The sequence below is a fragment of the Heteronotia binoei genome, chromosome 10, assembly GCF_032191835.1.
Source record: "Heteronotia binoei isolate CCM8104 ecotype False Entrance Well chromosome 10, APGP_CSIRO_Hbin_v1, whole genome shotgun sequence".
Classification (NCBI taxonomy): domain Eukaryota; kingdom Metazoa; phylum Chordata; class Lepidosauria; order Squamata; family Gekkonidae; genus Heteronotia; species Heteronotia binoei.
Window position 1 is genome coordinate 21,432,309 of NC_083232.1, and position 24,674 is coordinate 21,456,982.

Here is a 24,674-nt window from a genome sequence, read left to right on the forward strand (position 1 = left end):
ATCCTATACGGGATATCATAAACAGATCCCTAACGGAAGGGCTTTTTCCAGCGCCACTCAAAGAGGCTGTGGTCCGTCCCCTCCTAAAAAATCCATCTCTAGACCCGGCCCAATTGGCACACTATAGGCCGGTCTCAAACCTGCCCTTTTTGGGCAAACTCATTGAGAGGGCAGTGGCGAGGCAGCTACAGACTTTCCTGGAGGACGCTTCCATCCTTGACCCACTTCAGTCTGGCTTTTGCCCAGGTCACAGGACGGAGACGATGTTGGTCGCCCTGGTAGATGACCTTCAACGGCATCTGGATCGGGGTGGCTCGGCAGTACTGATGCTGTTGGACCTATCGGCGGCGTTCGATACGGTCGACCATCAGTTGCTGACTTGCCGCCTCGCCGACGCGGGGATTCAGGGGCTGGCCTTGCAGTGGCTTTCCTCTTTCCTTGAAGGTCGGGGACAAAGGGTCGCGATTGGGGGGGAACTATCCCGGAGACGTTCACTTGACTGTGGGGTGCCCCAGGGAGCGGTTCTCTCCCCGATGTTATTTAACATCTATATGCGACCTCTTGCCCAGATTGCCCGAAGGTATGGGCTGGGGTGCCACCAGTATGCTGATGACACCCAGCTCTATCTACTTATGGACGGCCGACCGGTCTGCGCCCCAGATAACTTAGATCGGGCATTACAGGCCGTGGCTGAGTGGCTCAGACTGAGTGGACTGACACTGAATCCTGCGAAGACAGAGGTCCTCTGTTTGGGCCGTCGGGGGGCCGGGGGGGGAAATCCCCCTGCCAGCTTTTGGCGGTGTTCCGCTGAGGCTGGCGGACAGGGTCAAAAGCTTGGGGGTGCTACTGGAGCCGTCCCTAAATATGGAGGCTCAGATAGCAACTACTGCCAAGTCTGCGTTTTTTCATCTTAGACGGGCAAGGCAGTTGGCCCCCTTCCTGGACCTCGACGACCTAGCAACAGTGATCCATGCTACGGTCACCTCGAGGTTGGATTACTGCAATGCCCTCTACATGGGGCTGCCCCTGTGCTGGACCCGGAAATTGCAGCTGGTGCAGAATGCCGCGGCCCGGCTGCTATTGGGCCTCCCAAGATGGGGGCACATTCGGCCGGGTCTTCGGGCTCTGTACTGGCTTCCAATAATATACCGAGTCTGGTACAAGGTGCTGGTCATTACCTTTAAAGCCCTATATGGCCTGGGACCTGCCTACCTGAGGGACCGTCTCTTCCCACATGTTCCCCAGAGAGTACTGAGGTCTGGGACTCAAAATCTCCTCACCATCCCCGGGCCCAAGGAAGTGCGCCTCAAAACAACTAGAGACAGGGCCTTTTCCACAATGGCCCCTATGTGGTGGAACCAGCTACCGGAAGAGGTGAGGGCCCTGTGGGATCTTACTCAGTTCCGCAGGGCCTGTAAGACGACCCTCTCCCGGTTAGCCTACGCCTGACTGGACAAATGTAGCTTTCTAGATTCTAGATTTTTGTGATTATACTGTATAGTTTTAATACACAATGTAAAATTTTAAGGTTTTTAGGTCTTAAATGCTTGATTTTAAATGTATTAATTTGTTCCGATTTTATTGTTTTATTGTTTGTTGTAAGCCGCCCTGAGCCACTTGTGGGAAGGGCGGGATATAAGTTACGGAATAAATAAATAAATAAATAAATAAATAAATAAATAAATAAATAAATAAATAGTGTAACCTCGGCATGTATGCGACAGACTGCTGCCTGCTTAGCTTCTGTGGGTGGCTGCATCATACACCTTCCAGCTATGTCCTCACTCCCACTGTCTCAAATTATGTCTCAAATTATGTGGAGTCTAAGATCTGGCACAAGCATAAGAGACTAGATTTGGTGCAAGCATAAGAGGCTTGCTATACAGTGTTCCCTCCAAGCAGATTTTTGGCCTCTGGCTCGCGCATTTTGGCCTCTGGCTCGCACTTAGCTCAGAAAAGGGGGGGGGGGCTCAGAGCAAACTAATTTATATAGCAGCTCACAACTTCAATGTCAGGAACTCACAACGTAGAACTTTGTTCACAAGACTCCACAGCTCAGAGGGAGTATCGCAGTGGTACATTGAATCCATGGTCTTTCAGGTATAGCATCCTGTTTACCACAGTAGAAGGTTGCATATTTTCACTCGGGTTGTACATTATGCTATTTGCTAATCAGGTGGAGTAAGTGCATCCCCCTCCTGACAAAGCTGATCCCTTCCCTACACTTGAAACCACCACTGAGGTTCACTGTATTTATATATGGTCTATAATTTTGCTCAGGAGTTGAGGTGCAAATTGTTGGCCATTCAGAAGTGAGATAATTGTTTCCTGATCACCAAGACAGGATGACTGATTAAGGTAGTGGTTAAAGGGTGTGGCTGGGTCCAGGAAATCCAGGCACAATGCCTCATTCAGCCAGGGAGGCTTGTCGGGGGACTTTAGGGCAGCCTCCCCTCCAGCCTTGCCTACCTCACAGGATTGTTTCAATGTCAGAGGAGAAGGGAACTTTTAAGTTGCTCTGGGTCCCACGGGGAGAAAGGTGGGACATAAATAAACAGTTTCAAGGTTATTCACCCAGGGCTAATACAAGCCAGGACATTTGGGGTCAAGGGGGTCAACTATGATTCAGATTTAACCCTGCCAATGTTTCTGGAGGATTTGGGGTCCATGAATTTTGAATTCTTAATGAGGAGGAGCATCTGCTTGACATACAAATGATTCCAGGTTAAATCCTTTGGCACTTACAGGGGAAAGGACAACCTATGATGTACAGAAGGTTCCAGGTTAAATCCTTTGGCACCTCTAGGTGAAAAGACCAGCTAGCAAATGATTTGCTCGATCTTTACCGGAATACCCAGACAGCTATTCCCAGTTTGGGTGCTATCCTTGATTGGTCAAGGGTCAGATGCAACTTAAGGCAACTTCAGCTGTGTGTGTCCCAAATTTGTTAAAGGATTTACATTGCCTTGTTGAAGTATAGATCTAACCCATTTTCTTTTTCTCTGACACTGGTAGGCCACAGAAAGTGGCATGGAGGCCAGGAGACCAGGCCAGGGCAGTGACCAAATGAGTGTCACCAGCCAGCTCGTTCTCGGAGGATGAGGGTGGCATCTTTCATCCAGAATGTGGCGGCCAGGATTGAAGCATTAGAAAGCATGGAGACTGAGAAGCAGAAGCGTGGTGATGATGGCACAAGAGATGCATCTGCACAGACCAGCACATGGGCAGGAGTTGCAAGCCCTTTATGCTAGGTGGCCACAGGGGTGGCCAGGATGGCTGCTGGTGGGGTTACTTCGGTGCCCACTCCCTGACATTGCAGTGGTTTTGACAGCCGCAGGGTGAGAGTCTAGTCCCTCTGAGGCCAAATTGGTCGGGATGGCCACCAGGGTGGCCTGAATGGCTAGCAAGGGCCAACCTCGGTACCCACTTGGCATTGGAGCAGCTTTGACAGCTGCAGGATGGGAGTCTGGGGTCTGGCAGAGGGTCTTGGGAAGCCCTGGTGGAAGGTGCTGGAGGACATCAATGGTGCTTACTGGTTGCAGCACAAGGACATAGGTGCATAATGGTCAGCAGTGCTGGCTTGGGCACCCAGCTACGCATCAGCAACTGGGCTTCTGTTGATTGGCTGGATGCAAGTTGAGGGTGGCGGAGCCAGCCATTATCTCTCCTTTATGATCGTCTGAGCATGTCCCAGGCTGTGGTTGTGCATTCAGGTGGCAATGATCCAGGCACTAGGTTGGCAGTCCCCACCAGGGATCAAGTCCTTGGTGCTGCATCTTTTTCAGGTGCAATGGGGTTACTGGGTCAGTCATTTGCTTAGCTGATCTGCAGAGCGGTCTGTGACCGCAAGATTCATGGTTGGCGGGAGGGAGTTAAGCCAAGGCTAACCCCCTCTGTGGTGGGAAAAGCACGGGTTTAAGGGATTTTGAGTTGGCAAGCACCCTGAGATATCAGCAATAAGGGGGGTCCTCAAACTGGGTACCTATGGGCTTTGCAGTCAGGGTGTCTCAGTTAAGGGCCTCTTCAGGGTTGGGGGAGCATATTACGAGCCTTAAGGCACTCCCTCCCCTCTACGCACTGTTGTGCGGGCTGTGATGAGTAAGGTCCGGAAGGATCCCGGACCTGGCTCTGAGCTGGGGTGGGTTTGCCCTGCTAGGATGCTTGCTCTGCAAGCACAATACAACCTGTGATTTAATGTGTTGCAGATCAGCTTATGTTTAAATAAAATTCCCAGTTTAACCCATAACTTGTGTTGTGTTTCATTTGAGGGGTGAGCGGGCAAGTAAAGCCAGAGCACTTGGGTTTATAGTCAGCAATCAGCCATCAGTGTCAATTACACCAGTACAAAACCTGTGGAGGCTGGCAACTGCCTGCCTCCCATTCCCTCAGATGAAATCACAAGGGTGTGAGGGAGCCTATTCGGGCTCAGGGTGGAAGAGTTGACCAATCAGGGAGGGACTGGCCAGCCGGGTCTGGCTGCCACCACCATCCCTGATCATTCTGGTCCAGCACAAGCTCCCCACCCGCCTACCCTCTTGTTAAAACCACGTGGATTAGCTAGTCACCAGTCATGCGGCTGAGCAGGAATTTTTGGGTATCACTCAAATTGTCTGTGAGGGGGCCTTTTTTCACCTGCTCTGCATGGTCAGAGAGGGTGAGGCATAAATAGGCCTGGTATCACTGGTTAGGCCCTAACTGGGATGGCGGGATAAGCACGGGTTGAAGGGAGTTCCTGAGCATTCAATGGGTGACCTCAAAGTAGCTGTTTTACTGCAAAGGAACTTCAAGAACAGAATGGAGAGAGAAACTGCTGAATTACAAATTATTATGGAACAAACCCTTCCCTAGGACTGAACAGGGATATTGGTTTTTTATCTCATTACATATACTAAACCAACTCTCACTGAGTATAGCTGTGCATCCACATTGTTCCAATGTATTTCTCTTTTAGAACAGTGTATCAGAATAATGGCTTTTTGTGTGTTGACATGCTCAAATGAGGGATGTGGTCTGTTTGTCTCATTACATATACTAACCCATCTTCCACTATACTTTAATGCATCCTTTTTTTCTAAGGGCTAACTTTATATTATTTCTCTTTTAGAACAGTGTATCAGAATATTTGGATTTTTTTTTGTATTTTTGTATTGACATACTCAAATGGGGGATACTGGCTGTTTGTCTTATTGCATATACCAACCCATCCTATGGCAAATTATATGGATGTTATAATCTCTTGAGTAACCATGCCCTCTATTTGAACTAACAAAGCCAGAATGTTGTCTAGATTTATGGCACCCTATGACAGCAGTCTGCTTTTTTTCACCCTCTAGTGTTTTTTCAGCCATTTTGTCCTAACACTAACAAACACAGATCCCTATTTGTGATTCTTTTAATCTGCTAAAAACATTCCCATGATTCCACACTACCCACTCATATTACAAATTGCTGCTTCCATTCTCATTTGTCGATGAAGTCTGCTTAAGAACATATGAAAGCTTATATTCTGAATAAAACTTAGTTGGTCTTAAAGGTGCACTTGTCTACTGCTTTGTACTGTACGAAGTATAACACCTGTTTCTGGGCAGGGACATATAGGACCAAGATCAACTGTAGTAAATATCTTGTCTCTTAGTCAAAATAGGAATGCTCCCTAGACTCTTCCCTGGGAATGTGCCATGTGTCAGCAATGAAACAATGTCAATTGAAGCATCTTCAATCTGTCCCTCAGAGACTGAATCAACATAGCACACTTCACAGGAGTGTACCATGAGAGGAACTGTCAGCACTGGAAGGATGGGCTGGAATCTCTTCAGAACAGGCATAGTGGACATGTGTACAGACTGGGCTGAAGTAATAGCAACCTAGGAGAGTGTGGGAATATAGGCAAGGAACCCAGCATTTTTCCAAGGTAAAAGAATAGTCTTGCTTCTTGTAATTTTTGCCCCTTCTTTCTTCTTCATCTGTAGAAGATGGTTTATACTTCACAGGGTGATTACGAGATAAGCAGGGCTGTAGCCAGCAGGGGGGCACAGGGTGGTGCCCCCTATAAAATCTGCAGCACCCCCCACCCAATCTTCCCTTTCAGTGAAAGGAAAGATTAGGGAAGATTGGGTGGAGGTGCTGCAGATTCTATAGGGCACATCACTCCTGTGCCCCCCTGGATACGGCCTGGGAGATAAGAATATGCTGAATATGCTGAATATGGCCCTGGGAGACAAGGAATCCTTTGCTGATAAGGAGGAGCACTTCTGGGACTGGGATCACAGGGGACTTGGTTTCAAAGGCATGGGTCATGCTAAAGGGTCCACTGGTGCAGAGAGGGACCATACAACAAGGAGAAGATGGAGGTGGGGAAGTTGATGCCTATGGACTTGTTTAGTAAATTTTAAATACTGAGGACAGTCGTCAACTCAGTGCTCCTTTCCCAAACACAGAAGCCACTCAACAAGTGGTACAGCATTTGAAAGTAGTCCTCTACCATAAACAGGAGTGGACAAAAAGGCAAAATATTTTTAAGGAAAAGAGGGTAAAAAAACTCTGGGAGTTCCCTCAAAATTCTAAAAAAATGAAAAAAGAGGCCACTAAAGTAGAATGAAAAAAAAATCTTAAGATCTGTCTTTGTTTAAAAAATCTTAAGATCTGTCTTTGTTTAAAAGAAGCAACTGCTTAGCTCACGATGACAAATTAAAGAGAACTTCCTCATTATGTCTCCATTGCTGTAGTTAAAAAACTGGGCAGGATGCATAGCTCCAAAAATCTACCTTCTTGTAGCATATGCAGTGCCACACACTGCTACAGGTTGGTGGAATCAACACCAAAAAATCCTCTTTGGAAGAACTTGTCCAATTATTAAAATAAACAAGCAAGTGCGCTTATTTATCTATTTTTGAAAACTCAGCACGTAATTCTAAATAGTTTTCATATCTTTGTTGCATTTTAGTCTTTGTCTACTTTACAGAAATCGTGAAGAAAAAGCAAACATTTACATCCGGATAAGAGAAAAATCTTTTCACATTTGTTCTCATTATAGAGGAGCACAGTAAGTAACTATCATGTATAATGGCAGAGAATTCTGTTTTAGAAAAGAGAGGATTCAGTGGGGAGAAAAATCTAATCACTGTCTGTCTCATGTTGAGTTATGTGGCTTTTCCCACACATCACTGCAGTTTAACTGTGAGCTCCTGAAACTTCAAGCCAGACAGGTATGGTTTTATCTGCACTTCAAGGCAGATATTTGGGTCACATTAGAATGCCACAGTGGTTGTGAGAACTGAATGACACTGCTACTTTTCAGCCTGTAGTAAACTAGTTCAGTTAATCTAGCTCGTTCTCAAAGCCTCAAGATAGGTTGCAACACTAAACTTGAGAAAAATTAAGTATAAATTAGCCCTGAAATGTAATGTAATAAAAGAACACCTAGTCCCAACACATTAAAGAATCCCAGAAAACCTCTCCCTCAGCATCAGCATCATGGAAAGAGCTAGGAATTACGTAAATCCTAGAAATCCAAAGATACTGTTATTTTAAGATCCTTCATTTTAATTTGCTTTTTTTTTTAGCTAGAAATGGATAATAAACTGTCCCAACCTCACCCATTCCTCCTTTGGATATTTACTGTAGAACATCTGTACCTAGATACTAAAAAGGTAAACTGAAAGTAAGAAACACTGGTAGTTCACTCACTCATCACACACTTCATCTTTTAATATATTGGAGTAACTGGCCCCAAATAACAATGAAATTAGGCCATCTTTATGTGAAAAACACTTCTAGTAAAAAAATCACATGTACTACTGCAGCACCCTTTGGGGGCAGAGGAACATCATACCTGGGGTCCTGAAAGCACCACCTCAGTCACTATTTTCTTACACAGGTTGTTTTATTCACCAATCCATGTACCAGAAGGTATGGTTAACTTCACCCTTTCAGAGTTACACTGCATTACATGTCAGAGGAGCCAGAACTGTGTAACCTGACTCCTTCCTCTTCTTCTCCTCTTCGAGTCAGCCTTTCCCCATTTCCACTTCCTCCCTTTTTATAGCCCCAGCTCCACACCTGATTCTTGAGCTAAGCTCCACCACCCCCTCTGTTCCCTGGACCTTAGCCTGCCCCTGCTTTCCATAGCCATGTCCTGAGCCCAGAGAGCCATTGCTCCCCAGTCCAAACTTGTTCACTATCTCCACACTTTCTGGGCCTCCCTGTGCTCAGCTTACCAAGCTGTCCTGTTGCTGAGGCTCCCCTGGTAGCATCCTCCTGCCCCTGGTCCTACCCTGCTCTACCTGGGTGTTCCTTACTGCTGGGCCCAAGAGTGTGTCCTGCCCTGCCAGATAGGTTGTTGTCAGGAACCCACTAAAACTACACACAAAATAAAGACAATTGCAGCAAGAGGGAAAATATATACATCCAACATCTTCATGTGCCAATGTTTTCAGCATGCCATTTCACCATTCCTTCTATAACTGGTAATCAGTACTGTCATATACTGTCAAGTAAGGGCCGAAAGTCTCCATACGTGTAGCAACAGCTGTGTAGTTCATTGGTGCACTTATGTTTGTCTGTATTAGGAAAAAAAACTGACACCATTGCAAACTGTAGCAAAAGTGACACAACAATGAACAAGAGTGTTTGCTTACACTTGTCTAGTAATATGCAGTAAGATTGAATACAAAGGAAAAAGCAGGAAGATGTGATAGAAAGGAGCACTGAAATGCAAGTCAGTGCAAAGTATCATGTAACAACCAAGCATCTAAATCAGCCTGCCCAAGGTCTTCCCATTCCCTTATACAATTCCCTCAAAAATTCCAGATAAATTAACACAATGAGATTACCTCCAAACATTCTTAACATTAGTTCACCACATAGCCTAAAATTCTTTACACACTCAAGCTACAGATAAAGATGCTGATACAAGAAAGCAATCAGTGGAGCAGCCTACAAAAACTGTTTGAAGAGACCATCTTATTACTCTGATGAGTATGGATGCAGGAGCACTATAAAACTCCAAATTATGCATTGGTTTCTTTTATCCTCCCAGACATAATTCAAAGAGTAGAATTTAAATGCTTTTCCCAACAGAATCATTAAAACTGATAAAGAGAGCTCTTAACATTATTCTTGTACTACATGTGAATAGCAAAGAATTGTAGATGCCATTCTTTGCTCCGCAACCATGGAAAAGACATGGGACCAGACGGGTAGTTTGGTCCTATCCATCACATCTCTTCTTAAACTGTAATTATCTTTCTCTAGATGTGCTTAAAAACAAATATTAGAGCAGACTAAGACAGACCCATTAAGCCAGTATTAGTTGGAACTGACTATATTGGGTTGGGTCCCATTAGATATATTTTAAAAGCCTGATTGTAAATCATTGATGAATCACACTTGCTTTTTTAAAAAAGCCCCAAAATATTTTTCTTGATTAATCTGAACCTTACATAACTACATTCTGCACTGTACTTCCACTTCACAGACCCTTGGTCCTGCTGTGTTTCACAACCCTATATAAAATGGCTGCACAGTGAAGATTTGCTCACTGTATCTGAATAAGCAAGCCCTAGTCCATGAAACTCTTCCATCATTATGTAGACTAACGGGCTAGGAAAGAGCAATTTTGTACTTTAGTCTTAGGCACAAATCCATACAGGTCAAGTCAGCAGTACAATTATGTAAACTGTACCCAAAGTTAAATTAACTACTGGAACTTACAAAAGTCTACTTTAAAGCAGAGTGAATGAGAACTATATGTTTAATGCTTCTTAAAAAGTATACACAACAGAAATATTATAATCTGGTTTTAACATCTGAAATGGTCTTTGAAAAACTGAAACATGGGGCTGAAAGAGACTCGAAATTCTGCAGTCACCAGTGAGACAGGGCTTTCCATACTTACCACACTATCACATTTGCTCACATCATCCTATTTTATGTGTGTCACAAACTGTTTATAAATGATTATTGCTATGGAGAAACAGGAACTATTTCCCCCTTATCACTGTTGCACTAGCCTCAATCCTACCTGAGAAGCTTGATAGCTACATAAATGAAGGGAAAGAAAGAACTGTGTTTCAGTGCTGTAGGGACTGAAATCCTTTTTAAAAAGCCCTCTACTGCTGGAGACAAGTTTTTAAACATGAATTTAAAAATAGCTTTTAAACATGAACATTTTTAAATAACTGGGCATTGCTGTGGAGAATGAGGCAGCCTTGCAGATTTTCTCTTTAAAAGGGCAACAAGAGTGTTTATATAGATAAGCACTTGTTCTTTCATGTAGTAAAAACAAGGCTTTTTTGAGCAGGAATGCACAGGAACGCAGTTCTGGCTGGCTTGATGTCAGGGGTGTGGTCTAATATGCAAATGAGTTCCTGATGGGCTTTTTTTAACCAAAAAGCTCTGTGTGAAACAATAGTGATGTTAGGGGGTGTGGCCTAATACATAAATGAGTTCCATAAATGAGTACAAAAGAAAATAAATTTAAACGTTTTAAAAATTCAACTCCATACATTGGGGAAATAGAGCTGAAATGCTTTACCAACAATTTTCTCTTTGTGAGACTTGGACCAAGTGTATTTATTGTAATACATGCACTTCAGACTTCCAGTATAGAGTTCTAAAAAATCATACAAAGTCAGTCTGACAAAGCAGCACATAAAAGATTATGGCTCTATAGTATAATTTCCAGGGCTCTGAAAATCTACCAGCTATAAACACTGGACGGCCAAAGTTGTATTTGGAAGGAGGGGGAAAATAAGCAAATCAAGATATGTGAAGCCAGAGAGCCATACCATGTCTTAAGAACCTTATCAGGCTACCAGACAATCTGTTAAACACAGTATGCAAGCAATTAGACACATAACTGAGCTTGCCCATGAAAAAGTGATCTTGTGTGATTGTAGTAAAGTAAAACAACAAAGAGTCTAGAGGAATTCTGAGTAATAGATTTATTATGGCAGAATAAAAGTCATGTGAATTCTCCAATGATTGTTATCAACGCAGATTGCTTAGAGGAAAAAGCAGGGATTTGTGATTTATGTATTAACCATAAATCACTAACTTTTGTGTCATCCTACATTCTTTTATAATACTAGATTATGCCATACCAGAAACTCTGATATGCAATTCTGATAGTTATTTTACTTGTTCTAGAATATTTGGGTACACTGAATAGACACTGAAAGAGCCCTCCCTCATGATAAAGAAATGACATACGATGGTCTGGATCTGCATCATCTTTACTCAGAGCCATGCCTAACTATAATGAATCAAAGCACTAATGGACTAAAGAACTTGCTCAGCGGCAGACAGAAAACTTAAATGAAGGCATTTGAGCAGCAATCCTGCACAACTTGTCTAAGAGCAAGCCCCACTGAATAAAGTGAGGGATAGGTAGGGTTGCCAAGTCCAATTCAAGAAATATCTGGGGACTTTGGGGGTAGAGCCAGGAGACTTTGGGGGTGGAGCCAGGAGACATTGGGGCGGAGCCAGGAACAAGAGTGTGACAAGCATAATTGAACTCCAAGGGAGTTCTGGCCATCACATTTAAAGGGACAGCACACCTTTTTAAATGTCTTCCTTCCATAGGAAATAATGAAGGATAAGGGCACCTTCTTTTGGGGCTCATAGAATTGGACCCCCTGGTCCAATCGTTTTGAAATTTGGGGGATACTTTGGGGAGAGGCACTAGATACTATATTGAAAATTTGGTGCCTCTACCTCAAAAAACAGCTCCCCCGGAGCCCCCGAAACCTCCAGATCAATTCCCCATTATACCCTTTGAGAAGACGTTTCCCTCTCCACCCCCCTCCACCCCCTCCCGTTTCTGGCAAATCTGATGCAGGGGACTCTGTACTCATGAGTTGCTGCCAGCTTCTCACAGCAACACAGGCACACCAGCTGGGCACTTTATGGCATGGAATAGGAAGCCGGCAGAACTCACTCACCTCCGGAGGTACAAAGGCACATGGTCCTTTGGGGGCGTGGCTGGGCTCCCCTCCCTTCACCGGCCAGCTGACTGGGAGCGGGAAGCAGCCTGAGAAAACGGAAGAGCTCTGGCTGCTGCGATTGGGGCTGGGTGGGAAGGGCTGCCGTTCTCCCCCTCCCCTCCCCCCGCTTTCCCTTTTATGGCCAGCGGGGGGAGGAGGCTCCAAATCGGGGGTCTCCAGGCCTAGCGGGGGATTTGGGAACCCTAGGAATAGGCTTGCCAGTTCCCAGAAGGGGATCCCCTAGTTTTGCAGGCTCCTCCCTGCCACTAGCCAACTGGCTGGTGAGGGGAAGCCCTGCTCCAACAACCACAATGTGCCTTTAAATCTCTGCAGGCCTAAAATAACCTTCCAAATAATCACATGTATTTTGGAAGGTGAGTGTGCTTTTAAATCTCAGCAGGACAAAGCTGCAGGAGGGCCAGGGAGAGTGTGTATGAGAGGAAGCCAGCATGTGGCTCTTCCTGAGAGGTTGTTTTTTTTTTTTAGTAGAAATGCAGTTCTGGCTGGCTTGGCATCACAGGGTGTGGCCTAATATGCAAATGAATTCCTGCTGGGCTTTTTCTACAAAAAAGCCCTGTGTGGAACAATAGTGACATCAGGGGATGTGCCTAATGTGCAAATGACTTACTGCCAGGCTTTTTCTACACAAAAAGCCCTGCTCTTCCTGGTGCGTGTATGAGAGAGGAAGTCAGCACAGCCCCTCTGTTTGTTTAGCATTCATTTCAGAAGCCATTTATATGAATAGTAAAGAGTTAACCAGAACCTCATTATTTGTATGGATAGTGAAAAGTTAACCAGAACTTAGACTGCTTTGTTCAGTAGTTTCATTTTCCTGTGTTAGTCTAAATAAATTGGTTAAAATACAGCACACTGCTACATCCAGCAACTCCTATGAGTAAATTGACCCAGTGAGATAACAAAAGTGTGGGGTTGCAAACTGTTCATTTTGGCTGCTTTGTGAGTGTGAGTATGTTCACTTTCATTTAGTGGAAGTGCAGCTGCTTGGGAAACCCTTTGAAGGCAGAAAAGAGGAGGAGGAAATGAAGACTGCATTCAAGGAAGTTGTACTACTGTATTTTCATTTATTTATTTAAGGGAATAGGAAAGTCTCCAGGCTCCACTGAAGTCCCAAAGTCTCTCAGCTCCACCCCCAAAGTCCCCTGGTATTTCCTGAGTTGGACCTGGCAACCCTAGTGAGGCATCGGTGTAAACAGAATTTCACTATAGAGGAATCTACAGACCATTTTCGCTTCTCGGCTTTTGGGCTAAGATCAAGTGTATAGACCATTTTGCAGTTCTGATTTTGGATTCTGTGATTGTGTTGTTCAATATAATATTTATCTTCCTAAAATGACATAAATTGTGTTTTCTAAGAAAAATTGCTAGAATGTGATAGTAACAGTTTTCTTTGATAAAATATACTTCTTTTTCAGATTCCATGTGCACATTCAAACCCCCAAGATACCTAAGAACAAAAAAAAAAGAATCAGAACTCTAGTAATCAGATTTGATCTGTTGTGGAACCTACCTTCAATTCACACAATGGGTTCTCTAAACAACACCTGATTCCTCTGCTCATGCAATAATGTACACACTTTGATGGTATGCCCAACATGCTCCCTTTTCAGACTGTGTGACAGCAGCAAAATTCCCTGGATAAATAAATGACTTTTTTGCCAGATGTTCTGGAAGAATTATAAAGACATACCATACCATCTTGTGACAAACATATTAATGAAATGTTAAGGAATAAGAATAATTTAAAGAGGCATTCTGCACCACAGTGCTGTCCTTAGTCAAGTACAACAATTGCATTCAAGGAAAACTTGACAGCCCTTTACACACGCGTATGTCGTTGTGGGAATCAAAGTCATCCTTGTTTTATTAGGAATAAACTTTGAACTGACATACCTGTGGGACTGCCTCTCCCCAAATGCGCCTCGGAGATTGCTGTGATCTGTTTCACAGCATCTTCTGAACGTCCCTGGCCCGAAGGATGTCTGACTTGCCTCGACCTGGGCCTTTTCGGCCTTGGTCCCGGCCTGGTGGAATCAGCTCCCTATGGAGATCCAGGCCCTATCTAACATGACCATTTCATAGGGCCTGCAAGACGGAGCTATTCCGCCAGGCCCTTGTTTGAGGCAGTGGGTGTCCTTGTTTCATCTGCTTGGCTTCCCTTGCTATGGTGCTAATTATTACCATCTCATTATTATCATCTTATTATTATATCTCTGGGCTTGTAACTATACTGATTGTAGAATGTGTCCAATGGAAGTCGCCGCCTTTGGTATATCTTATTGTTTTATTTTATTATATTGTTGTATGGTTTAAGTTGTAAGTTTTTAATTGTTTTAATCTATGTTGTTATCTGCCCTAAACCCAGTTATTACCTATAATAATAATAAAATTATTTGGAACCGGGAAACGGTGGATTATATATGAACATATGAAGCAGCTTTATACTGAATCAGACCCTTGGCCCATCAAAGTCAGTATTGTCTGCTCAGACTGGCAGTGGCTTTCCAGGGTCTCAAGCTGAGGTTTTTCATGCCTACTTGCCTGGATCCATTTTAGTTGGACGATGCCGGGGATTGAACCTGAGACCTTCTGCTTACCAAGCAGATGCTCTATCACTAAGCCACCATCCCTCCCATATAAATCAACAAAATAAAATCAAATAAATAAAAGAAGCTCTGAAGAAACTCTGTCCAAATGTGAAGAAACGGTTCAATGAAAGCTTATGTTTCAACAAATCTATTAGCCTTTGTTTTTTCGTATTGTGAGGATAGACAGAATTGAATGATAATTGGCAATAATGTTTTTGTTGGTGATCTCCATTGTCTCAAATGATTTTTTCCCTACTTGAAGATTAATTATCAACATGTGTGTGTGTTTGATGGATTATGCTGATCTTTCTTCTTGAACTTCGTCTACACTGATAAAGGAAAAGGTCTGCTCACCAACAAAGTATGTTATGCAAAAATGAGGAGCATAATGTTATGACTGAGCTAAGGGAGAAAGAGTGGGAAAGGCTAGACTTGCAGCATACAACAAGGCTAGGGTTGTCAGAATCCCCCACCAGCGCAGAGGAACCCCATTTTTGTGGGGTGCTTCTTGCCACTGGTCAGCAGGGGAAATTCCACCCCCAACTGGCCTGAAAGGTGATGTGATCTTGTCACCAACACCGCATGGCAATGCTCTAGTTTTTGGGGCAAAACTCTATGGTAAAATCAGCTACAAACCATAGAGTTTTGCCCGAAAACGAGAGCATCACCCCCTGATGATGTCACGTCTGAGGCAGAAGATCCTGGAGAGGACCAAGGATCCCCCTGCCAGCTGGACTATCCCCGGGCCAAAACAGGTAAGACTCCAGAGTACCCGCACTGGGGCTTTCTCTGTTATGGCTCCACAGCTGTGGAATCAGCTTCCAGAAGAAATGCGGGCCCTGCGGGACTTTGAACAGTTCCGCAGGGCCTGCAAGACCATCTTGTTCCAAACGGCCTTCACCAGCTGAAACTACTAAACTACCAAGCAAACTTGCCAGCGATTATAGCACTAAATGCATTAATGTTTTTAGAATTTTAATAGATTTTAATTAATTGTAGTTAAATGTTATTTATTGTACAATGTATGTATTAAGTTCTTGCTGTTAGCCCCCCTGAGCTGCTTTGGCGGGGAGGGCGGGATACAAATAAAATGTGACTGACTGACTGACAGCTGCCAAGTAGGCTTTGTAAATTCCTGCTGTTCCTACTCATTTCCCTCATCATTGGGATACTTAGATGACTCCGAGTGCAACTGAAGTCTCCAGTGTTTTTCAAGTCATAGTGAAAGCAAGAAATACAATAAATGAAGAATTGAACCATAATAAGTAAAAAGAAAGAACTGAACCATGGCTTTGCTGCTGTTACTTCCATGGGGGAGAGGAAATTAAGCAATAAGCCAGAAGAAGGAAGTATCTGATCATGCTGGTAGAAAACTAGTTACTTGGCAATGGCAACCCTGTTCCCAACCTTAAAAACCCCCAACATGCCCCGAAGAAACACCTTCAGAAAGCTCTTCATTCTTAAGTTAAAAACATGCGATTATCCCAGGAAGCCCAAAAAGGCCATGCTCAGTACGGCTGCCTAAAGAAATACACCCAAAGAAGCCATCAGCCTTTGATGAGATGTTGTACTGTTTCTGACAACCAATTTCAGAGAACTCCTTAGTCTCAAGCAGAGAGGGATATGTACACTTTGAGACAGCCCCAAGCAATCAAACATAGAGAAACTCATTGGAAAACTGAACTAGGGGGGCAGGTAGCTTCCTTCTATGTACCTGTATAAGCCAAGAATTGATTATGGGAAAGGCCACTGTGGGACTACTAATTATAAAATGAGCTGGGGAACTCTGAGTTGTTATTAGGGCCAGGGAACTCCTTCGGTTTGGTTCTTTTGGTCTAACTGAACATCTAGCACAGTTTTCTTCAAGTCCAATAGTTGTGGACTTATCCCTTTAATCAGGGCTTTTTTGTAGCAGGAACTTCTTTGCATATTAGGCCACATTTCCCTGATGTAGCCAATCCTCCTGGAGCTTACAATAGGTCCTGTACTAAGAGCCCTGTAAGCTCTTGGAGGATTGGCTACACCAGGGGTGTGCGGCATAATATGCAAAGGAGTTCCTGTTACAAAAAAAGCCCTGCCTTTAATGCTTGTTGAGGACTAAGTAACTTTCAGCTGAAATACGAAGATTTCAGCAGGCTTCTCCCTCCTAATAGAGCTCACAACTTCCCCCTGCAACAGGAGTTCTCCTTACAAAGGGAGCACCTTCCCACCAGACTAACTGGAGCCTACAGGAGGAAAACAGTGGCCATATTTAGGAATTCACATGTGCACAGCAGTTAGAAGGAAAATGGTACAACTGATAAGACAGATGGAAAGCTAGAGCATCAGCATGCATGCATAATCACCCACAAGAGATAACTTTGCATGCCTGTACTGTTCACCCTAGGTAAGCAGAGTAGCCACTTACCTGTGTACTTTTGATTTCAGTCAGTATGTGGCAGAAATCTACTTACTGAGAGCCAGCTTCCAAGTAAACATTTATAGAATCAGCTGGTAAAGCATCTATTTTTTTAAACATTTCAGTTTTCAGTTATGAAGGTGATTTATTCACTTATTCCAGCCTCAGTGAAAAATATTAGTGCGGCTATTAACCCAAAATTCCATTCAGATCTATAGAGTTTGCTTTGGAAAAGTTAAACAGACTTTTACAAAGAAAACATCTTGGTTGATTACACCCACCACACTTAACAATCAGCAACTCCTCTATTTCTGTTTATAAAACAAATATTAGGTATGAGAAGATAAAATCATCCCCTTTTTGCTAAAACTATTTGATTTTTAAGCTGCTATTTTCATTAAAACCTGTTACCAGGCAAACATTTTAAAAGTCAGCAAGTAGAAGGGCAGAAAATGACATTCTTGTATTCACTGATCTTAGTATCTTATTAAACCACTTTTATGAGTTGCACCTTCAAAGATGAAGTGTGATAAAGAAAATTAAAGTTTACTGATCTAATATCTAAATCCTTTTTAGGTTACCAAGAAGAATATAAACTATTCTTACTGAACACAATGGAACAGACTAAAGAGAACTGCTTTGTTAGAGCACATACAACAAATGTAGAAGATCCTAATTCTGAGGTATCATCAAAAAACTTCCTGAAGGCAAACAATTACATATGTCTTATTGCTAAAGCTATTACAAGTGCAACTGCAACCTATGTAACTTTACACAGGAATAAGTCACACACTAAGTTTAATGAACATTACCTTTCAGTCACAAAGTGATATTTATTCTCTCCTCAGGATCTTCCTTTCTTCTTCAGTAATAAAATCAAAGCTACCCTCCACCTATGCTTGTTCTTTTCCTCCTTTTCCCCAGAATATCATGCAAGACAGCCCATCTTTCTCCCAACTCAGCATATACCCTTTAACCCTATCTCCTCTTAATTCCTGGATGCTCTCTTCCTCACCATTATCCCTTCCCTTTAAAAAAGGTAGGTAAAGGTAGTTCCCTGTGCAAGCACCAGTTGTTTCTGACTCTGGGGTGACGTTGCTTTCACAACGTTTTCACGGCAGACTTTTTATGGGGTGGTTTGCCATTGCCTTCCCCAGTCATCTACACTTTCCCCCCAGCAAGCTGGGTACTCATTTTACCAACCTCGGAAGGATGGAAGGCTGAGTCAACCTGGAGCCAGCTACCTGAACCCAGCTTCCACCTGGATCAAACTCAAGTCGTGAGCAGAGCTTAGGACTGCAGTACTGCAGAGCTTTACCACTCTGCGCCATGGGGCTCTTCCCTTTAGCACACCATTAATGTATCAGCTTCTTCCCAAACACACCACTGTCTTTTCACAATCTATGTTGTCCCTATAACTATCATCCCCTCTCTCTCCTACTGTTTGCCTCCATACTCCTGCAACAAGCTGTTTACTCCTCCTGTAAATTCCTCTCTTGACCTTCTGCAATCTGTCTTCTATTCCCTACACTCCACCAAAACGGCCCCCTCTAAAGTTAACAAACAACCTTCTACTAAAAAATGTAAAATAGCAACTGATAGATTCTCCTTGACTTCATTTGAAATTCGATTGGTCAAACCAAGCTATTTACTGAAAACTGAAGAAACCATTAAAAATAACGTTTTCCCTTGGGTCCTATGGATTTTCTTCTGAATTAGGACTTCGTGACTGGAGCAGCAAAAGGATTAAGGGAAGAGAAGAACCACACAGACAAACCATTCTGGGAAGGATTGGGCCATAACTTTATTGATTATGTTTTTCAGGTCTTGGTGCAGCACAGACTGGGGACAACAGGTACAGCTGATAGTCCGACTACTGTCATCACCTTCCCCACCCTACCTGTTCAGGTAACCAAGGACAGAGGGCTGGTTTTAGTGCTGAAAGGGGTGAAACTGCTGTTTCTAGCCATCACCATCCTCCTGGGGCATGGCCAATGTATCAGCCCCAAAGCTGGCTGTCATGCATTCTGCTCCCCCTGAACCCCTTAAAGGTTCATTACCCCCTTTCTGGTCATGCAGGGAGCTCACCCTGGACAGCCTGCACTATGTTCCCCAGCCAACGCCTAAATGCCAGCAGTCAGTTGTGACAGTTATCCTCTTTTATCACCTGGCTGACAGTCAATACTGGGCCCTGAGTCCTTCTTGTTCCGTTCCCATCCCCCCCTGCTCAAACGGTGCTCCAGTTTACTGCTGACAGCCAGACCTCTTGCATTCTTGCTTTTATCCTTGACAGGCAAAAAGGTACATATACCTTCCCCAATCCTCTTGCAAGTCCCTGAATCCCTCTCCTCTTTAGGGTCTTAACTCATGCCCTGCAACTTCCTTCTCTTTCTCACTAAGCTGCATGGTAGTGCTGTCAAGGCTGCACTGGTAGGCATCACTGTCTGATAGAGTGTGCATGCATACGAAAGCTTACATTCTGAATAAAACTTTGTTGGTCTTACTGGACTCCAACTTTGTTCTATCGCTTCAGACCAACATGGCTGCCCACCTGGATCTATCTGGTGGGCATCAGGGAGTTCTTACCCAAACCACCCTGTTTCTTGAAAGCTGCATCTCAACTACCATGGACACTGAGAAATACAGCTTTGTTAGGATGACTGATTCCTTCATATGAAGGCATTCTAGATACTATATCTCATGGGATCCCTTGCACCTGGAGTTCTACCATTGCAACATTCTAGCAGGTGCCAGAAGGATAGGAATTCTTTGCTCAGAGCCAGAAAAAAAGCTCTTGGGATTGTAATGGCCACTTCAGATTTCAAACACTACAAACTTCATACAGAAAGCTTAATAGACATAAACTTTAGCATCATAATATCCTTATTTCCCTTATACTCTTCCTCCTTTTGAAACAGTTGCCCCACTACTCTTGCCAGATTCCCTCACAACCTAAGCTTTTGTGACACAGTCCAGGATTCAGAGGGGCCGGAGGGTGCAAGCACTTCCATTCAAGAAATGGATCGCAGCTACTTTTACTTCAAAAAGAAGCCCCTTGCACATTAGGGTGCTGCTGTGAGGTAGTGTTTTGGGAGAGTTGCCCCTCAGAAGGTAAGATGAAAAGTCCCTCTGTGTTCACGGAATGTCATTCTGGACACTTCAAGTCACATTCTCTGTCTTCCTTCTGCTTGTTAGATCTCATTTCCAACAAGTGATACTCCTCCTCAACCTTTCATCTTTGTACTGGGGTTCTGCTACTGGTTACTGGCTATTCAATTCCTGTCCCTGGATGATTTTATTACATTTCATTATTATATCCATGTCTCCCAAAGACCTCTGCCTTCCCATTCAGCTTCACAACTCCAACTACCATTTCTATCTATATGTTTTATTCCCTTTTCAAGTCTGAATATGACTAAGACTGAATTCTTAATTTTTCTCTCCTTTGTTATCCTATAAAATGTAATTTATGTCCTGAACAATTCATAATCCCTTAAACTGCATGTAAATATTATTTCTACCACAGGAAGATAAGATGTTTGTTTCCTTAGGCCTTCCTTTCTTTCAAACAGACTCTGGAGACTATAAATTACTTCCGTGTAATAAAAAAGAATTACTATTGCTTTTAAAGTTTTTAACTTTTTTAAAACATTCAAGGGTAGGCTTGTTGTTCTTTAAACTGAATTTAATACTTGTTCAAATAAATTATGTGGAAAGTTATTGCACACGTTGTTTTTCTAAAACCAAATGGGAGAGAAACATGTACTTTTGTGTGTGTGTGTCCTTGTGGTCCCAAAAGTTTTTCAAATATATATTCAACAGCATGGCTAGATTTTTGTTCATAATTGTTAATTCCACTTACTTCTTTGGAGAAAGGCATATTTTTACAAGATCTGGGAGAAAAGGAATCGATCTGTGAAATCCTACTCAGATCTATTCAATGAGTTTACTTCCAGGTAAGTATCCTTAGGACTGCATTGTATGTCATCTGTGACTGTGGTACTGCTAGTTCCAATCCACTATTTTTCTTAAAGTACCTACACCTCCTTTTATAAAAATGTAATTCATTACCTGTTAATCTTTAGTTTGAATCTTTTTGTTAAAAAAAGTCCCTTTCAGTTAAGACAATAAGCATTGAAAACACCAGATTCACTTTGAATTATACTCAGAGCTTTTACTAGACACTAGTTAAAGATGTTTTCCTGTTTTCCTGCTCTAGGTATCAATAGTGATAAGCTGGACAAGAATGCAAGCTAGGTCAGGTCATCTTATAAATCATTATAAAAACTAGAGGTCCTCGAGCAGCATCTCAGCCAAAACAACTGCAATATAATAAGCCAAAACAGGATTGTTCAAATTAAGGGCACTGAGACAGATTCCAAGCTCAAGGGTTTTAATGGTTTTAGTTTTAAAAGGTGTTTTTCAATCTCTTTGTTTTCTGTATTTCTGTCTATTAAGAATGTGGGGGTTTCAGTGAGAGGTGTATTTAAGAGACCTTTAGCACTATAGTCTTTGTGAAAAGCAAATTGTTTAGAAAAGTTTGCTTATGAAATGTTTGCAATATAGTTCAATTCCCATTCTGCTGTGAAGCTTGTTCAGTGACCTCAGGCCAATCTCTCTCTCTCTCTCTCTCTGTTTCAAGTCTCTCACAAGGTTGTTGTGAGGACGAAATGGGGAAGAGAGAACTGTGGATGCTGCCTTGAGTTCCTTGGAGGAAGTATGGAATAAAAATGCACTGGATAGATTGGTGAGATAAATGACTTTGATCTTGCACAGTAAAGCTGAGTTTAGGTATGTAAGGACACCACTACTGATATACAACATTTATGATTGAGATACTTTGAACTTTTGGAGTATGTTTCTTGGAGAAAATGATGTAGATAATACAGGCTTTATGAGAGTACCAATTACATTAATTGAGAGAATGTCACTAAAAGAAGAGAAATCAGACGCTTTCCCTGAGTAAGATATGTTTGCTGAGAGTGATTACAAAATTATATTGAGAATTTGTTTAGAGAGATTATTTGGTAAAGAGTGTATTTATCTTTTAGAGTGTCTGATTTAATGGCATTACTTACAGCAACAAAAAAGCATTATCACCAGAAAGGCACATGTGGCCAGATTGTTCACTGAGACAATTGAAGTGATGCCAACATCAATTTAGCTGGCAGGGTCTGACTTCAACATGGCTTCAAAGTGGGTGAATTAGGTTAAAAAAATGTTTCGTGGTGTAAGTATAACTTTAGAGGATGTCATTGGAATAGTACCAGTAGGATGGTACTGGGGAAGACAAAGTCAATTGGGTTATTTTTTGGTAGAAAAAAAGTGGGATGGTATCCTCATTAGGATAAAATTATGACTCACCAAGAAAAAACTGTAAATTAGATGGAGGATGCGACTGAAACTGGGTGACCATCTTAAGAATGGGTGAAATTTCTTGGTGAAGAATTCAGTGAGAAAAGCATACAACAAATCAACTTCACTGGGCGAGTGGGCGAGATGTGTCAGATGAAGTGGCAGCAGCAAACACATTCATGGGCTCTAGTCCACAAAAGTTTATGCTGGAATAAAATGTTGTTAATATTTAAGGTGTCAAAAGACTCCTGTTTGTTTTAGCAAATATACACAACAATTCAGTGTTGTGAATGCAACTGACATTAGAAGGCATACCAGCTAGTTATCTGCTTGGGTAGATATCTCACAAAGGTCCCAAAGAGGTTGGTTGTCGGAAATTCAATTAAGCACAGTAAGCCTGAGCAATGTTAATTAGGGTTCTCTGAGGTAACTGTGGCAGGCCCACATGGGTGCTGCAGGAAGGTGCAGGTAGCACATGCGAAGCTGCCAAGTACAAGCCCAGCTTCTCGCTGGCTGTCTTGTGAAGTGAAGCTGTGTGGATTCGGGAAAGTATAATTAGTTTGCAAAAAGGAGTCCTTGGTTCTCCCTTGCATGAGGACAGAATAATGTGGGGAGGGGAAAGGAGGATGTGCCCGTGGATCTGGGGAATCAGCAGTCTCTTGTGAGGGGCAGCGGGGATTTCAGCTGCATGCAGGTAGTAGCAGGAGATGCTAAAGACCAAGACAGGTGCTTCTGGGGCTGAGGAAGAGAAGCCCGCTGGGGCCCTCCCTCTGTGGTCCCCAGAAGGCATTTAGGAAGGAAGGATTTGCTGCGTTCGGCAGGGGGCGGCTGAGAAGGGTCTCCTTGGGATAAGGACCTTTCGGTGGCGGGGAAGCTGACAGGCCTCGCGCCTCCTCACAAGTTACCTCACGACCTCCAGGATGGCGGCGCCTCTGCCCTCCTCCCACCTCCAGCGCCGTCACTTTCCCGCCTGAGGGCGGCCCAGGCCAGCTCACCTGTCGGCGTCCGGCAGCCTCTCCCCTTCCCGCCTCCTCCCGCGGCTTCGCCCTCGCCCACCCCCCACCGCCAACGGCCACCTCTCTCTCTCTCACTCACCGTAGCTGGCCTCTGCTCCGGCGGCGGCTCCGAGGAGGGGTCTGTGGCGGGCGACGACGACGACCAGGAGCAGCTGCTGCAGCAGGCTGGAGCCGGGAGACCCCATCATGCGTGGCCCATGGCAAGCCCCCGCCGGCCCACCTGGCCCTCACTGCCCTCAGTCCATGCCGGGTCACCGCCTGGCTTCCCCGCCTTCTTCAACACCCAGGACAGCGACCAGCGCCGGCCAACCAGGCGGCCCCTCCCTTCCCTTCCTCCTCTCCTCTCCCGGCAGCGGCAGCAGGCGCCTCCTCCTCCTCCTCCTCCTCGCACTCCGCCTGCAATCGCGGCTGCCCTCGCCGCTCTAGTTGCCACGCTGCGTCCTCCTCTGCGCCTGCCGCCCGGGCTCCCGAGCCGCCTTCCCTCCTTCTTCCCTCAGGCGGCGGGAAGAACACTCCCTCCCTCCCGCCCGCCCGCCTCAGCTTTCTTCTCCCCTCAGCAACGCCGGCCTGACGACCACGACGACGACGGGTTCTGAGTCCGCCGCCTCAGGGCGAGTCGCCTCGACAGCCCAAAATGGAAGCGCCCCCTGCTCTGAGGCGACAGAGAGGAGCAGCACCACCAGCCGCGGGGAGGTGGAGGCGCGAAGCCCGCCGGGGCTGGTGCCTCACGAGGCCGTGAACTTGCACGAGGCTGAGGCGGCTGGAGCAGGGGGCGCCCGCGCTGCAAAGCCGCCCTTGGCTTTCTCCTGACCGAGGGCTTCACTTGCTGGCCTCGTGGCCTGAACCAAAGAGGCGTGCTTCTTGCCTGGGAAGTCTCACATGCAGACTCGGAAGAGCTTCTTGTTGATGATGATATTGGATTTATATTCTGCCCTATACTCTGAGTCTCAGAGCAGTCACAATATCCTTTACCTTCCTCCCCAACAACAGACACCCTATGAGGTGGGTGGGGCTGAGAGAGCTCTGATAGAAACTACCCTTTCGAGAACAACTCTGCAAGAGCTATGGCTGTCCCAAGGCCATTCCAGCATGTGCAAATGGAGGAGTGGGGAATCAAACCCGGTTCTCCCAGATAAGAGTCTGCACACTTAACCACTACACCAAAATGGCTCTTCTTGAGCTTAACAGCTCAGGTGGGAGCTCTCAGGATTTTGCACATGCTTCAAGGCTCCCTGCCTCTTTTCCTCAGGTATCCCAAAGAAAATGAAAAGGAGCAGCAGAGCATGTGACCAGTAAGGGCCCCAAAACTCCTATT

At 44.3% G+C, this 24,674-nt stretch overlaps 1 protein-coding gene across 1 annotated transcript in view; it reads right to left on the reverse strand.

Annotated features, from left to right (window-relative positions):
- Nucleotides 1-23,570, reverse strand: part of PTPRN2 (protein tyrosine phosphatase receptor type N2) — a 961,700-nt gene extending 938,130 nt beyond the window's left edge. Inside the window, exon 1 of the mRNA XM_060248066.1 lies at nt 23,439-23,570. Within this exon, the coding sequence (XP_060104049.1) occupies nt 23,439-23,547 (109 nt within the window). The 5' untranslated portion in view covers nt 23,548-23,570. The remainder of the gene's footprint in view (nt 1-23,438) is intronic.
- Nucleotides 23,571-24,674: the final 1,104 nt, after the last annotated feature.